At 38.3% G+C, this 15,081-nt stretch overlaps 1 protein-coding gene and 1 pseudogene across 1 annotated transcript; both read right to left on the bottom strand.

The window, feature by feature from the left end:
• Positions 1-1,221: 1,221 nt before the first annotated feature.
• LOC138917534 (olfactory receptor 5D18-like) lies at positions 1,222-2,163 on the bottom strand. Its single transcript, XM_070234679.1, has one exon. The coding sequence runs from the start codon at positions 2,161-2,163 to the stop codon at positions 1,222-1,224; it is 942 nt and encodes a 313-aa protein (XP_070090780.1).
• A 5,335-nt stretch (positions 2,164-7,498) lies between these two features.
• LOC138917585 (olfactory receptor 5D14-like) lies at positions 7,499-14,470 on the bottom strand (annotated as a pseudogene).
• Between the last annotated feature and the right edge of the window lie 611 nt (positions 14,471-15,081).

Here is a 15,081-nt window from a genome sequence, read left to right as displayed (position 1 = left end):
GGGTGTACCAGTTATTCAAGGAAAAATGAGTTACTGTTGGAAAGATCTACTATATTTAATTTGCCAGATTAAATAGGTCTTAATGCTAATGACTGTCTAGATTTTATTTTATTTTTAATAAACTTGTATAGGTAATTAGTTTTCAATGCTTAATACAACTCCAGACAATTTTTTTAGGTGAGAGTTGTGTTGAGAAGCACTCAGAGATTATGCTCCCATTCAGAAAAAAAAAAATCATAAAGAATTTATCATACTTTTGATGTCTTCACAGGCAGAATGATAGCATGAAGTACAGGTTGCGTAGGCACATATCATGCTTACTCTTTGCATATAAGATTTTCTGATATCCAGTCTACCATTTCTCAGCTTTTGTTGGAGTCCGCTTTTCATACTGCCACTCTGGAGTTGCTTTGAAATGCATTCAGAAGATAAACCATGTCTTATCAACTTTCCATTCATGTCAAGTAACCTGTTTATACAACACACACATGCACATTATAGGGTATTAGCTCAATAAGAAGGTTGTTGGATCATTGACTCGGTATTACATTCTGACCTCCATGAATTTGTCATGCTTTTGTCTCCTGCATACAACTCTTTGTTGAAATGTGCCCCTAACATTCTGTCCATCCTGTTATCCAAGGACAAGTTCAAACAATACCTATTTTATGAAGGACTTCCCTGAAGTGCCCAAATGGATTTGGACATTTTTTCTCTTAAACACTCTATGATAATTAGTATTTCTACCTTATTCAATGGTCAATTTGTTCACAAACCTACTTTCAACACTAGATTTTGCATTCCTTGAAGGATGAAGACTATGTCTTATTTGAACTGCTATTTGTACATTTTTAGGAGAAATTCATGTGTTTGTGAAAGCCTAGTCTACTCCAAATATGTCATAAGAAAGAGGATAAAATTAATGATTGTTGAGGTTATATAAGTTATTACATATGTTAGTTATATAGTCTTTTAATTTGAACAATATGATTAGGAGCTAGTTTATGTTATCTCAATTTTGTAGATGAAAAATTAAAGATGAGAGATGACTTTTTTTCCCAGTGAGAGAAAGAGTGAAATTTAATCTCTTTGAACCAAAATCCATGTCTTTTCCATTGCACAACCTTAACTCTTCATTAATTTTAATTGTATCTTTAAAATCAACCTTTATGGACAGAGTTCATTTATGTGCCAGGGACAAACTCCACTAAAATAATATGCTCAATAAGAAAAGATTTTAGTGTCCATTATTTTGCCTAATGTATCCTTGACATCCTTATTTCTCAGACTGTAGATCAGAGGATTCAACATGGGGATCACCACTGTGTAAAACACAGAGGCCACTTTGACTGTGTGCCTGGAGTTTTGGGAGTGGGGCACACAATAGAGGAAGAGGTTGGTGCTGTGGAAGATGGTGATGGCGGTCAGGTGGGAGGCACAGGTGGAAAAGGCTTTGCAGCTCCCACTGGCTGAGTGCATCTTGAGGATGATGACAATGATAAGTACATAAGACATGAGAATGATGAGTAATGTGCTGACCTCATTAAATGTGGCAAAAACGAAAAGCAGCAACTGGTTGAGATAAGTGTCAGAGCAAGAGAGGGACAGCAATGAGGAGAACTCACAGAAGAAGTGATTGATTGTGTTGAAACCCTGAAATGATAATTTTATAGCAAAACATGTGAGTATCAGGGAACATGTTACTCCCCATGCATATGATCCGACAACTAGCATGACGCAGAGTTTCTGGGGCATGGCAACTGTGTAGAGCAGAGGGTTGCAAATGGCCACAAAGCGATCATACACCATCACAGCTAATAAAAAGGATTCAGTTATGACAAAGATACAAAAGAAAAAGAATTGTGCTAAACATCCTATGAATGAAATGGTTCTGTCTTCTACAACTAGGTTCACCTGGGTCTTGGGAGCAATGATGGAGGAATAGCAGAAATCCACAAATGAGAGGTGGCTGAGGAAAAAGTACATGGGGGTGTGCAGTTTGGGGTTAATTTTGATTATTGCAATCATCCCAATATTCCCTACAACAGTGACACTGTAGATGGCCAGAAAAATCAAGAAGAGGGGGATTTGCAGTTCTGGGTAATCTGAGAAGCCCAAGAGAGTGAATGTGGCCCCACTTTTGTTTCTCTTCAATAGTATCATGGTCTCTGTTTGTCAAAATCTGAATCAGCCCTGAAAACAAAATATAAAGGAGAGTGAAGATATAAGAAACTTGGTTCACTATCCATCACCAAAACTGGAAGATGAAGCAAAGTATCTCTTTCAGAATTTCTCTACGTATTTTTTATGCAAGATATGCTAAATGTCTAAACTTCTAAAATGTGATAACCATTTTTAAATTTTAAGTAAATATAATATGAATATTGAATTCATTTTTAAGTTCTCAATTGTAATTTTAAGATTTACAAATAAGCATGAAATCAAGAGATTCATGGTTATTTTAAATAAAATCCTCCCCATAACACTTTCAGTTCTCCTTGAACATTATAAGTTCATAAAAAAGTAAGCCTAACATAATGTGATAACTGATTATGCCAGCCCTGCAAACATTAATAAAATGAGAAATTTCTAAATAGATTAATTTTTGCATCATATGTTCACATTGTGACATCAAGAATGAACACTCCTAACACCATGCATTTGTGCCTTTATTGTTAATTCCATATAGCACTTTAATCTTTGCTTTTCTCTCTGACCCAATAAATCTGTTATCAAAATTAATCTTATTTCTTTTAGAAAGTACACTCCTCAGCTCATGGACTTCTAGTTGTCAATCTTTCTTCACTTCTTGAGGAGTAATAAAATTGGAACAGATGACAAAGGTAATCTAGTCTACTTCTTTACTCTAGAGGTGACAAAGCAGAAGCTGAAGAACATTGGCTTTCTCAGTGACATGCAAATAATGACCAATCTACACGTCTATGACTAGAGCTTAGATCCCCAGACTCCAAGTCCTGTATCCATTTTTCTACCCTACATCTGTAGTGTAGATACTAGCTTATTTACTTTATTAATCATCATGCTTTTAGCTGACAAACTAGAGACTCTAAATCTATGGGAAATAGCCCAATGACAGCACACACGCCACATAGTTATACTAGAAAGCAGCATCAATATGAAACAAGAATGAGATTTAGGGAAATTATCTCTCCCAGGAATAAGTAATTACAGTGAAGACTCTGACCTAGAAACTTGCATTTCCTAGGTCTCTGTCTCTCTTTTTTCTCTCCTCTCTCCCGTCAAGATACATAGGATATTCATTCTTTCCTATATTACCTGTGAGGGAGCAGGACTGTAATTTGGAGGTAGTACCACACTCTGAAGACATTTTGCAAGAAAATAGTCATACAAAAAATTATATTTTTCTAATTGTTTGTCCACACTTCTAAGATCCTACCATACTGGAAGACTCTTTCTCTGTGATTTCTGATGGGGCCATCTCTGGTCCTACAGCCCAAGAAAAGTGTTTCAGATGGTTCATCAATAAGAGTGTCAGACCATACACAAAAGTGAGACATGAGGACCTTATCTGTTCCTATACTACTAAATTTGAGTGTTAAAGGCAAGCTCAAAAGATAATCCAGTGCAAAGCCAGACATTCTAATTATCACAGTTTTTTCAATACAATTTCTAATTTATCTAAGGCATTTAAGAATTAATTTTAAATTAATATTATGTTTAATGTCTAGGCCCTTATATACCAAATGCTATTATTCAATTGCTGGTAAAAATTTCAATATCTTTGAGCCATGGAAAGACAGCAGCTGAAATCTTCCCTACAAGTTTTCCCTCATTTTGTTGTAACTTTTGCTCTCAGAGGACACGTGTTTCCTGTTTTATAATCTTAATTAAAGCTGGTACCTTTTAATTATTTTCACTAGAGAGTCTATTCAATCTCTGCTTGTTTTTTGATTTATCTATTTGTCCATTCTACATTGACTCCTCTTCCAAAAATTTATAGAAGCAGAACAACACACATTCCTCCAAATTCTTAGAGCTCTTCTCTTCCTCTTCCCCAGCACCTGTTGTTCACAGGGCTGCTGAGGAGCTCGGCTGAGCCAGGTCCTGGAACACAGAGCTTTGTAGAATAAGTGCCTGTCTTCTTCCTTGCATGTTCAGATATGTAACTTTTGAAAGGATTAGATATTTTTCAAGACCTGTCTAGATCTAAAGGGTCACTTCCCCCTTCATGTTGTTTTCTACATACCCCACTTTCAAACTGAAACCAATCTGTGTCTAGAATCTTAAAACAAACCTGCTGATGGCAAAGGGAGGGCCTCTCTGGATTGGGAGTGATGCACGTGTTCTTATAGCTACAGTCACTACCTTTGGGACGTGAACCCTATAGACCAGTTATCGCCTCATTCTCTTGAGGTCATGGAATAAACAATTAAAATTAATCACCTTTCTCTGATGTAATTCTTGTGTACTAGAAAACCTGGAGCAGTATGTGGGACATTTCTTATGAAAGTTCATATTTTAAGACCACTTTCCTCAGCCCCCTTATCACTTGCATACTTTCTCACAATTATCAAAATCATGCATTTATAAGAGTCATCACTATCAAATATTAATTGAGTGACTACTATATGCCAGGAATAACCGTCTGCCTCCATACTATCTACTTTCACCATATTGGAGAAGTGTGAAGATCCATCTTTTGGGTCATCACAATTCATTGAGACTTAAAGCAGAAAGATTCACAAAGTTAAATATTAACCTGAGAAAACAATCTAGTCCCCTTTTAAATCTATGTCCTATCTTTTACTCTTTCTCCCCTCTACTTTGTCCAGCTAGTCTGACCTCCTTACTTTGTTCTTTGCTTTGTTTCTCAAAAATTCTCACACACTCCTTCCTTATGGTCTTTTCTACTAGTATTTTCTCTACCCTGGAATTATTCCCCTTGAATTTTTGTTCAAATGTACCTTTTTGCTGAAAACTTCCATGAATATGTTAATACTCTACAGGGGCTACACAACTACTCAAGTTACTGTTTAAAGCACTTAACATGGTTCAAATATATTTTTAGTCTGTATTTATTGCATTTATTATACATTATTTGTTTCCCTTGCTATAATAAAAGTTCCAGGAAAGCAGAGGTTTTTCATTGCTCTGTTCACTGATATATTCCAAGATCCGAGATCAGTAAACAGCATAAAGTAGGTGTGCCATGAATCTTTACTGAGTGAAAAATATGACCTTCCAAGGAACTGGGAATAGAGTCAAACTTACCACAACCATGAGGAACTTGAATGCAGAGAGGAAAGAGATCAAAAAGAATGATAAGGATGTTTTAGAAGTGATTATTCAAACTCAGCAATCAAAATATAATAAAACAAACCAAAACAAATGCCTACTCTGCTGAATGTCCTCTCTTGAGTCAGAAACCAGGGAAAGAAGGTCAAGTGTATAGTGAGGATACATAATTACTCGCTTATTCATTCATTCATTCAATATTTATTACAGGTTTACCCTGAGCTAGTTACAACCTTGCATATTGGGGAGAAAGATTAAGAATGTCTCTTTGTCAGCACATTTATATTTAATGGAGGATACAAAAAAAAAATAAGTATGTAATTATTTTCCAGTAAATATAAATGCAAAAAATATACAATTGAAGGTTCCATTTTAAATAGGGAGGTTGGACAAGACCATAGTGAGGTGCTGTTTCAGCACATACCATTCATTTGTTTTTGTTTTCAAATTTTAGAGATTTTGTTTTACTTTTTGACATACGAATATATTTTTTAAACTATGTAAAGTACTACATTTTCCAAAATCAGAACTATAATACACACTCCTAAAGTTTTCTTTCATCTCTTCCATCTTTATTAGTTTTTGCTTTACCTTTCCCTCTTCTATTACACAACTTATCATACTATGAAAACCTTTCTGCATCTTGTCTTTAGTCACTTAAGAAAATTCTCTGGAGAGCACACTGTAGAAAAATATACAAACCTTTCTCTTTCCATTTTCACAGCTGTGTACTTCTCTATTGTGACTCGTAATTTAATCAATAACCTTCACGTTGGATTTAATCCAGTCTACTGTTATTGCAAATAATGCTTGGGAATAAGTGATTTATATATTTTTTGCTACTATATCTTTGGGATAGATTCTTAGAACTGTAATTGTTTGAAAGAGATAAATGCACATGTAATTTTGCTAGTAGTTCAAATCACATGCAACATGTTGCTTTCCTACCTCCATTGTATAAAAATATCTGTATCCCTGCAGATTCACTTTCTGGATATATCATTAGACTTTTGTATTTCTGTCATTTTCACAGATGAGAAATAATACCTCAGGGCAGTTTTCATTTGTATCTTTGTTATTTTGAGTCGAGATGAACAACTCTGCATAAGTTTAAGGGCTATTTGTATTCCTTTATATAGACTATTTAATTGCATTTTATGTGTATTTTTCTATAGGATTTTCATTTTCTCTGCTACTATATGTGACATTAGCATTGACTTTTTCTCAGCTTTTCATTTGTCTTTTAATTTTTCATGTTTTTTTTTCCAGGAAGCTTTATATATTCGTATAATCTAACTTTTAAACTTGCTTTTAGAACTCTCTTTTGGTGTGTGACATAGGGAAGAGAACTAATTTTGTCTTCTTTCTCATATGACTATCTACTTGTCCCAAAAGCCGCTGTTTTAATAATAAGAAATTTAAATTTATTTTAAATTTTATAAGGTTGCCCTTCCCACTATAACTTGTTTTAATTTTTAGGGTGTTTGTTATTGGTCGTCTGTGCTTGTTTAGTCATCCATATAAACATTGGAAGAGAAATCTTGAAATATGATTGCTCAATATTCCCAGATAAAATGTATATTACATTCACCCTGGTCCTGATACATATGAACCAGACTAGAATACTCTGGTAGAGATTTCCAGACCTGGTAATATTGGGATGCAACCTTCTGAGTAATAATATTCAAGCATAATCTATGAATATTGAAATTACTCCAGAGATTGTCCTTTCCAAAGGTTACAGCTAATTCCTGTGACCTCTCGGACTAACAGCCTCAGAGGAGCTATAGTGAAAGGGCTCTAGATTTAGAGTCACTAGAGTTGAGTTCCTGTCTTAAATCATCATTTCAGTCATTTCTAGGCTAGTTCCTTGAACCTCTGTGTCATCATCTACACAATAGGTGTAACTGTCCTCACCCAGTGTGTTTTTCAATATAAGCTGAGTGAAAGCCCAAGACTGTGCTTTCATATAATTCACAGCAACCAAGGAATGAAGAAAAGAACCATCCCTTTAATCACACGGCATATGTATCTGCATCTCCCAACAAAGACACGAGGCTTCAGGGACAGGACACAACCAGCTGCAAGGGATTTGAGTTTACCTCTTCATGACACCTTCACATCACAGCCTCCTATAAAGGCCTCATGCAACCTATGGAATAGGCTTTAGAAGTCTCTGTTCCTGTTTTTCTTGGGATTGGGAACATCTTTTGAGTTTGGTTCAGTGAAAGGGGATGTTTCTGTCTATTAATTTCCAGAAGGCATCTTTCACATCTTTATTCCTCAGGCTGTAGATCAGGAGATTCAGCATGGGATTGAGAAGTGTATATAACACAGAGGCCTCATTGACAATTTGACAAGAGTTTTCGGAGTTGGACAAAATATAGGGAAAGGATGGTCCCATGGAAGATGGTGATGGTGGTCTGGTGGGAGGCATGGGGGAGAAGGCTTTGTGATACCCCTTGGAAGAATGGATGTTTAGTTTATAAAAATAAAATCATAGGAAGCAAGGATGATCAGTGGTGTACTCACTTCATTGAAGGTGGAAAAGCCAAAGAGCAATAGTTGAGTAATGTGTATATTGGAGCTCAAGACGGCGATGAGAGCAGTATACTCACAGAAAAAGTGGTTGCTTATGCTACATTCAGAAAAATTTAATTGGAGAGCATAGCAAAGGAGTACCAAGGTGCAAAACATACCCCAGCAATATGACCCAGCCACCAGGAGGACACAGAACCTCTGTGACATGGCCACTGTATAAAGCAGAGGATTATAGATGGTCACAAAGTGGCCACAGGCCACCACTGCCAGAAAGACGGACTCAGTCACCACCACAGCATAGGACAGGAAAAACTACAACATGCAGCTGGAGTAGAAGATGCTTTTATTGGACATGACCAAGTTCTCAAGCAGCTTGGTAGTAATGATGGAAGAGTAACAAAAATCTACCAGAGAGAGGTTACTAAGGAAAAAATACATGGGAGTGTGAAAGTTTGGGTTTATCTGGATGAGTACTATCATCCCAAAATTTCCTACTGCAGTGATAATGTACATGATCAGAAACACGAGGAAGAGAGGAATCTGAAGTTCTGGGCAATTGTGAAACCCAAGAGGAGAAAGTTTGTCTCCACACTCAGAGTTCTTGCAAACATCACCACAATGCCTTTGAAGGGAGGGGGTGGGGGAAGAGAGCTGTTCTGTTAAAGAGAAGATTCATGGATGGGAGTGACAAAGACATTATGACTTTCTGTGGTAGACGAAATAACATGAGTTGAGTTATTTGTCTTAGTTTCCTCCATCTAGAATATACCCCATGCAGATAACTGCTATGGATATACCAAACCAAGCTGAGTCTCTGAAATGTCTTTCCATTTCCATTGCAATTTGTGTTTTCATAAAAAACACTTACCATATTATAGTGTGCACATCCACACATTAGCTAGTAGTGTAACATTCACATAACTTATAGAGAATGCTTGCACATAAATGCTTAAACTAGTGTAAAAGTCAGTGAAAAAATGTGAAACACTTGCCCAAGAGAACAATATATATTGTTACTATTTTTTGCCCATATACACAAATCAACTAAAATTTTCAAGAGGATATATTTAAACTCTAAGGATAAAGTAGAATATATTAGAAAAATCAAGAAAAAATATATCAATCCCATTTTAGCACCTTTTGTTCACTAAAGTTTACTTCTTTCATTGAATAGCTTGGCTGCTGAAGGGCTGAGGAATCCAGCGGCTCCTCTGTACCCCAGAGTGTAGTGTGCACTTTATTAGAGTTTATGGTCTGTGGGTTAACTTCTATTACAGCCCAGACATCATACGGACATCTCTTAAAGGGATCAAGATTTACAAGGTAAGAATTCTGTCAGAAATAATTAATTCTCATCCTGTAACCAAAAGTTTGGTCTCTGAACCCGATGCCAACCCAAATAACGAGAACAGAGTCTTGAGTGGAGAGGAAAGGTTTTTACTATGCCAGGCACAGGGAGCTAAGAAAGGACTCATGCCTCAAAAATTGCTAGCTCCCCTATGAGGAATGGGTAGGTATTTTTATTTGGGGTTTTGTGTAGGGGTGGGGGAACATGTAGCCTGTGCAGCTGGGTGCTTTTCCACCAGCCTGTCTTTGGCCTTGAGAGACTGCTTGCAGCAAGGCAGTTGGGGGGGGGTGCGGTGAGATAGGAGGATGGCAGGTGGGCATCCTTTGCTGTTGTCTCTGGTCTCCTCTTCCTGTTTGAAGCAGGTTCAAGTGCTGGGAGTCTGGAGTCCAGGAGTTGAGGTCTGGGAAGCCTCCACCCCTTGATATTCTTGAGACAGGGGCTTTCCTGGCAAACTTCAAGGACACATGATAAGCTGAACTTTAGTGTGCCTCCAACACCAGGCCACCTGGGCTTTTAACAATTTGTAACTCCCATTTAGTTGTAAAGCTCAAGGAGTCCAAGTTTAAAGAAACAGGTATTTACATGTGAGTGGAGCTAGAGAAGCAGGAAAGGGGGTGGTGGGTTTTAGTTTTAACCCTATATATGCTGGCTTCAATGTGGGGGAACTGATATCAGGGCTGATGTTAAGAGCCTGTAACAATTCTTGTGAATGTTTATACACTAATTTAAGGTGCATATAAAGATAATACAATATCCATTTTCAAGTGGAAGTTTATTCTTTTCCTTGTGAAATGTTTGTCAATGGATTTGAAGCCAAATATTTCCATGACTAACTCCTTTCTTTAATATTATTGGACTCAGAATTGGATAGCATTTACAGTGACTCAACACACACACAAAAAAAAGATCATGAGAGTTACCATATCAGGAAAAGAATATTTTACCTGCTTTGTAGTAAACTCGATTAAACTCACCTGCTCCACAGATACAGGCCACCACTCTCCTGCTTCTCTGTAGACTGAGTGCAACTGGAGCCCCAAGGCTTCTACATCTAACTCAGTACTCCTAGAGACTCAAACTCCCAAAGTCACTACCAACTTACTCCTCAGAAGCATCAAAACAAGTAATTAAGGCCAATGCAAAGTCTCCTACACCATTTTTAATGACTCAAATTTCCTTGAAATTACACAAAAAAATTGCATCTTGAAATTGACTACCAGGACTTATTTGCTCCTAATTAAAATCCATTTGGAATTAAAATAAAACTGAGGCAAGGCAGTGTTTCTCCAATCCTGCCTCATCAACCATAAAATTCAGTGGGGCTTTTTTGATTTTGTGGGCAGCGTATACCACATTTAGGCAAGTTACTCCAACCTATTTACAAAGTTACCCCAAAAGTTGTCCATTTTTAGTGGATCCCAAAACAAGAGAAAATTCCAAGAATTCCAGTCTGTCACGCCAGCTGCTGTGTTATTTGGGCCATATGACACAGCATATATGATCATCCTTGAAGTGTATTTGCAGATAAAGATTCTTCAGAACTTTGGATAAGCCCCTGTGGTGAATTACAGATCAGACCTTTGAATTTTAAAGCAAAGCAATAACTTCTTCTGCAGATAACTATTCACCTTTTGAGAAACAGATTCTAACTTTTTAATGGACCCTAACAGAGACTGAGTGACAATAAGCTACCAAGTTACTATGCAACCTACACTTCCCATCACACACTTCATATTGTGTAGCTCACCAATCCAGAATGGGAGGCATGCACTGCAGTCAACAGTACTCCTGTTCCTGAAGACACAGGTAAATTGCATGAGCAAGTGATCCAGTTGTCCATGGTCCATACTTTGATTGCATGGCTTTCTCTGTGAAAGCGTGAACTTGTCGTGAGGTATTCCCTATGAACAACCTGAATGTGGAAGAAAGCACCAGGGCCTTATTCTCAGATGATTCTGTGTGATATGCTGGCACCACACAACGTGGACATTTGCAACACTACAGTACTGCCTTGGGGGGTTCCTGAAAAACAGTGGTGAAAGATCTAGTATTCAGAAATTCAAAAAGTGTGCCTGGAATATTGGAATAGCCTATTTAAAACTCAGTTATAGGACAGTCTCTGTTGGTATTATTTTAGAGTGATGGAATGATTGCCTCCACAATGTGTTAGATGCTGTAGGTCTGAAACCAGTATACATTGCTGTTTCTCCTGTAATTTATGGGTCCAAAGTGGAAATAAGAGTGGCTATTCTACAATTATCCTTAGTGATCTACCAGCTAAAACTCTGCTTTATGAAGGTGAAACTATGAGCTCTAGTGGTTTAGAAGGCTTATGTTTCCATAAGGAACACAGTGATAGATACATTAAAGTGGAATTGTGACTTGTTTGACAAACAAAACGTGGTGGGAGTTAAATAGATTCCAGAATAGAGGCACCAAGATGCCTTACTACTTCTGTTACCAAGCAAAAGCAGGTCTGCTTCTTGGTGAGTTGAAATCAAAGCTTTCTCCAGAAGTAGTCACACAAAGTAAAATTTATCTGCAGCAAATAAGGAGCCCACAGGAAATTTTTTCCTAAGCCATGGCTCCCTGAGCAAGGGAAAGCAGGGGCCTTTTATTTCAGATGGAGGATGAATATCCAAAAGGGAAGTTTCACCATTACATGTAGAGGTGGTTATTCACTTGCACAGATGCAGTTTGAAAACATCATTCCACATGCATCACATGTTATGGTAATAAGGCTTAAGCGCCTCCTAAGGTAGAGATCTTAACATTAAAATTAAACAGGGTAACACTTGGGCACTTCTCAGCCCCTCTGTGCAGGTGTCACTCTTGCAGAGACGTTTGGATCCATTCAGAGCAGGTGATTGTATCTCTTAACATAACTGAAGAAACAATTTTTGGAAACAATTAAGCACTTCCTCCTTTGAGTTACTTGGAGCAGTTAGTCAGTGACAACATCCCTCCTCTGGTTTTATCCTGTTCCTCCATCTTAAGAGGCATGAGGCAAACGTCCATCTTCTGTGACTGCTTCCTGCTGAGCATGGGCATTGTCACACGGACTGATAGAGGACAGAAGTATTCCTCACCAGGTATAGCCTCAAGTTGTTTGCATTCTTGCGTAACAACCCTCTGTAATTGTATAGCTTCAATGTTTTTAGCCACAAACTGTATGAGAATTAAATATGCAGAGTCCAAAGGGAAAGAAAAGAAGAATAGCTATTAAGGGGCATAAAAGAAGGAAGTCTGGCTGGCTTCTTTCTGTTAGCCATGTGGATTTCTCCAATAACCCAGTTTTACTCTCTTCTATAGCGCCACTACTATTAACACAGAGAGAGAAAGACACATTAGCTAAGGCCCAGACTCATTTCTCTTCTGCTAAAAGATAATCGAAGGCAGTTCTATCACCTTCAAATCCAGGCTTGATTCATTGGCTACCATGGCCAACATGGCAGTGACTTCTTTGATAGTGGCTGCATTATAAATGATGCCTCCTGCTGAAGCCACTAGTGACTCAGTCAGGGAGATTACCCCAGCACTAAGGAGCCCTGCTTCCCTCTTGTTCTTTCCTCTTTTGATTTGTGGAGGTGCTAAGGTGGTACAGTTATGAACCTGTATATATTTAGGATCTGAATGTACTTACCCCACTGTCCAGATTCCACCATCCCTTTTATAATCTAGTTACAGGGTTTCCCATACTTCTCTGCTGGACCTAGCCTTACTGCCCAGGAACATACAGCCTCCTTGTAAGCCTACCATGCTGAAATGATATGGGGAGGGTTAGGATCCAGGGCAGATACTGGGATGGATAGACAGTCATTCAGAGATTCATAGGTCCTTGGGATTTACTTAACTTTGTGGTGTCAACAAAACAAGAGCTTCAAATCAGAGAGTAGTTCACAGGAAAACTCAAGGTCATCAATCTTATGCAATGATGTCTTTTGATGTTCAGCTGTGGGAGCCTTTTTTACCCATGTGTGATGGATACAAGCAGTGACTCCTAATTTTATGTAAAAGTGAGTGGTTAGTAACACCAAGTGAGACACTACCCAACTAGGATTTAGCTGATCAGGGGGCAAACTACTTTTCCAAGTTTTAAGATAGACCCAATATCCAGGCTCATATGAGTGGAGCTTGAACTCTGTAGGTAAGGAAAGACGGAAATTTCCATATTTATTGAGTGCTTCTGCCACCTGCTTCAGATTATTTACGTGTTTGATAGCCTGGGTCTGGGTTTGTGAGTGAATGTGAGTCTTTAGAAGGCCTGGCATAGGGCATTTCCAAGAGCCTAAACTTCAGTTTGCCTTTTGGGGCTGCCTTTATCTGAATGAAGGCTATTGGCAATAATTTTAGCCAATCTTCCTGCATCTCTTGGCACAGGTTATTCAAGGTGTTTTTTTAAAGTTTGGCCCACTCAGTTTTTCCAGACGATTGTGGTCTCCAGGCACTCTGTAGCCTCCATTTGATTTTTAAAACTCTGAGTATTTCAGAGGTGATCTCTGACATAAAGCCTGACCCATTATCACTCTGGATTGATCTAGACAACTCCAAATGGTGAATCATCTCTTTTAACAACACCTTTCTTACCCCCTTTACCATTTCTGACCCGCAAGGGAAGGCTTCAATCCATCCAGTAAATGTATCCACAAACACCAAGAGGTATTTTAACCCTCCAGGGTCCATGGGCATATCAGTAAAATCAACTTGACAGTCTTCCCTCGGTTAAGTTGCCTAAATTTGAGTTGCTTTCACCAGGGGAGGTACAGGAGGTCTGATTTGTACATTAATCATTCCTCTGGCAATAAACACATTGTCCAGTTATTTTTTTCAATAAGTTATTTTATACCTGGGGTGCTTATGACCTTCATCAGAGAGAGGTATACAAGGTCTGTTGCCCATTATGCGTAGAATCATGAGCACACTTAAGTAGTTGTTTGGGGACTTGAATCTTCCCTCATTGGTTTATCATCCAGCCCTTGGCTATTGGGGACCACTGGTAACCCTGTATAGTGGCTTCCCTTACTTCATCCGGTGAATACTCTGGCGTAAATTCATAGAAGGATAGAGAAGGAATTAAAGGTAACTGGAGAAACTCTGCTGATATAGCAGCCCTTTTTGCAGCCACGTCTGCCAAATTATTCCCTTTTATGGCCTCTAATTCCTCACTTTGATGGCCTTAAAATGGCCCACAACTACTTCCTTGGGGCCTTGTCCCACTTCTAGAAGTTTAAGGATCTCTGGCCCATGTTTAATTTCTTTTACTGCTGCTGTTATGAAGTCCTCTTTCTTTCGAAATGACTCCATGAGCATGAATTACAGAGGAAACATACTTAGAGTCTGTGTATATTGTTATTGTTTTTTCTTTTCCAAATCCCAATGCTCTGATTGATGCAATTATTTCTGCCTTTTGACCTGAGGTGACAGGCGTTAGCCCCTTGGCTTCTATGGTCGCATGCAGAGACGCTACTGCATAACCTGCGCCTCCTTGTCCATTACTCATGAAGCTGCTCCTATCTACAAACCATACTTCCTCTGCATTAAGTGATGGTTCTCTCTGGAGACCTCTGTGGCTAGAGTAAACCTGATCAGTCACTTCTGGCAAGCATGGGTAATAGGCTCATTCTAATCAAGGAGAAGGGTAGCAGGATTTATGGTATAATAGGGTTTTAAAGAAATCTGAAGGTAATCTAGCAGCATAGCTTGATATAATAGCATTATATTCTGGGATAGCCATAGATGTCCTTTAGTCTCTAATAAGCTAGAGACTTGATGGGGGGGGTCTATACCATCATGGGTTGGCACATAGTTTTTCTTCTTCTTTGATTAAGAGGCAGGTGGCAATTAAAACTCTCAAGCATGGGGGCTATCTTTTCACCACAGTGTCTAGCTGCTTCAAAAATAGGTTATCACTCTTT

The sequence above is a fragment of the Equus caballus genome, chromosome 14 (genome assembly GCF_041296265.1).
Source record: "Equus caballus isolate H_3958 breed thoroughbred chromosome 14, TB-T2T, whole genome shotgun sequence".
NCBI lineage: Eukaryota > Metazoa > Chordata > Mammalia > Perissodactyla > Equidae > Equus > Equus caballus.
This window is presented reverse-complemented; position numbering and strand designations above follow the sequence as displayed.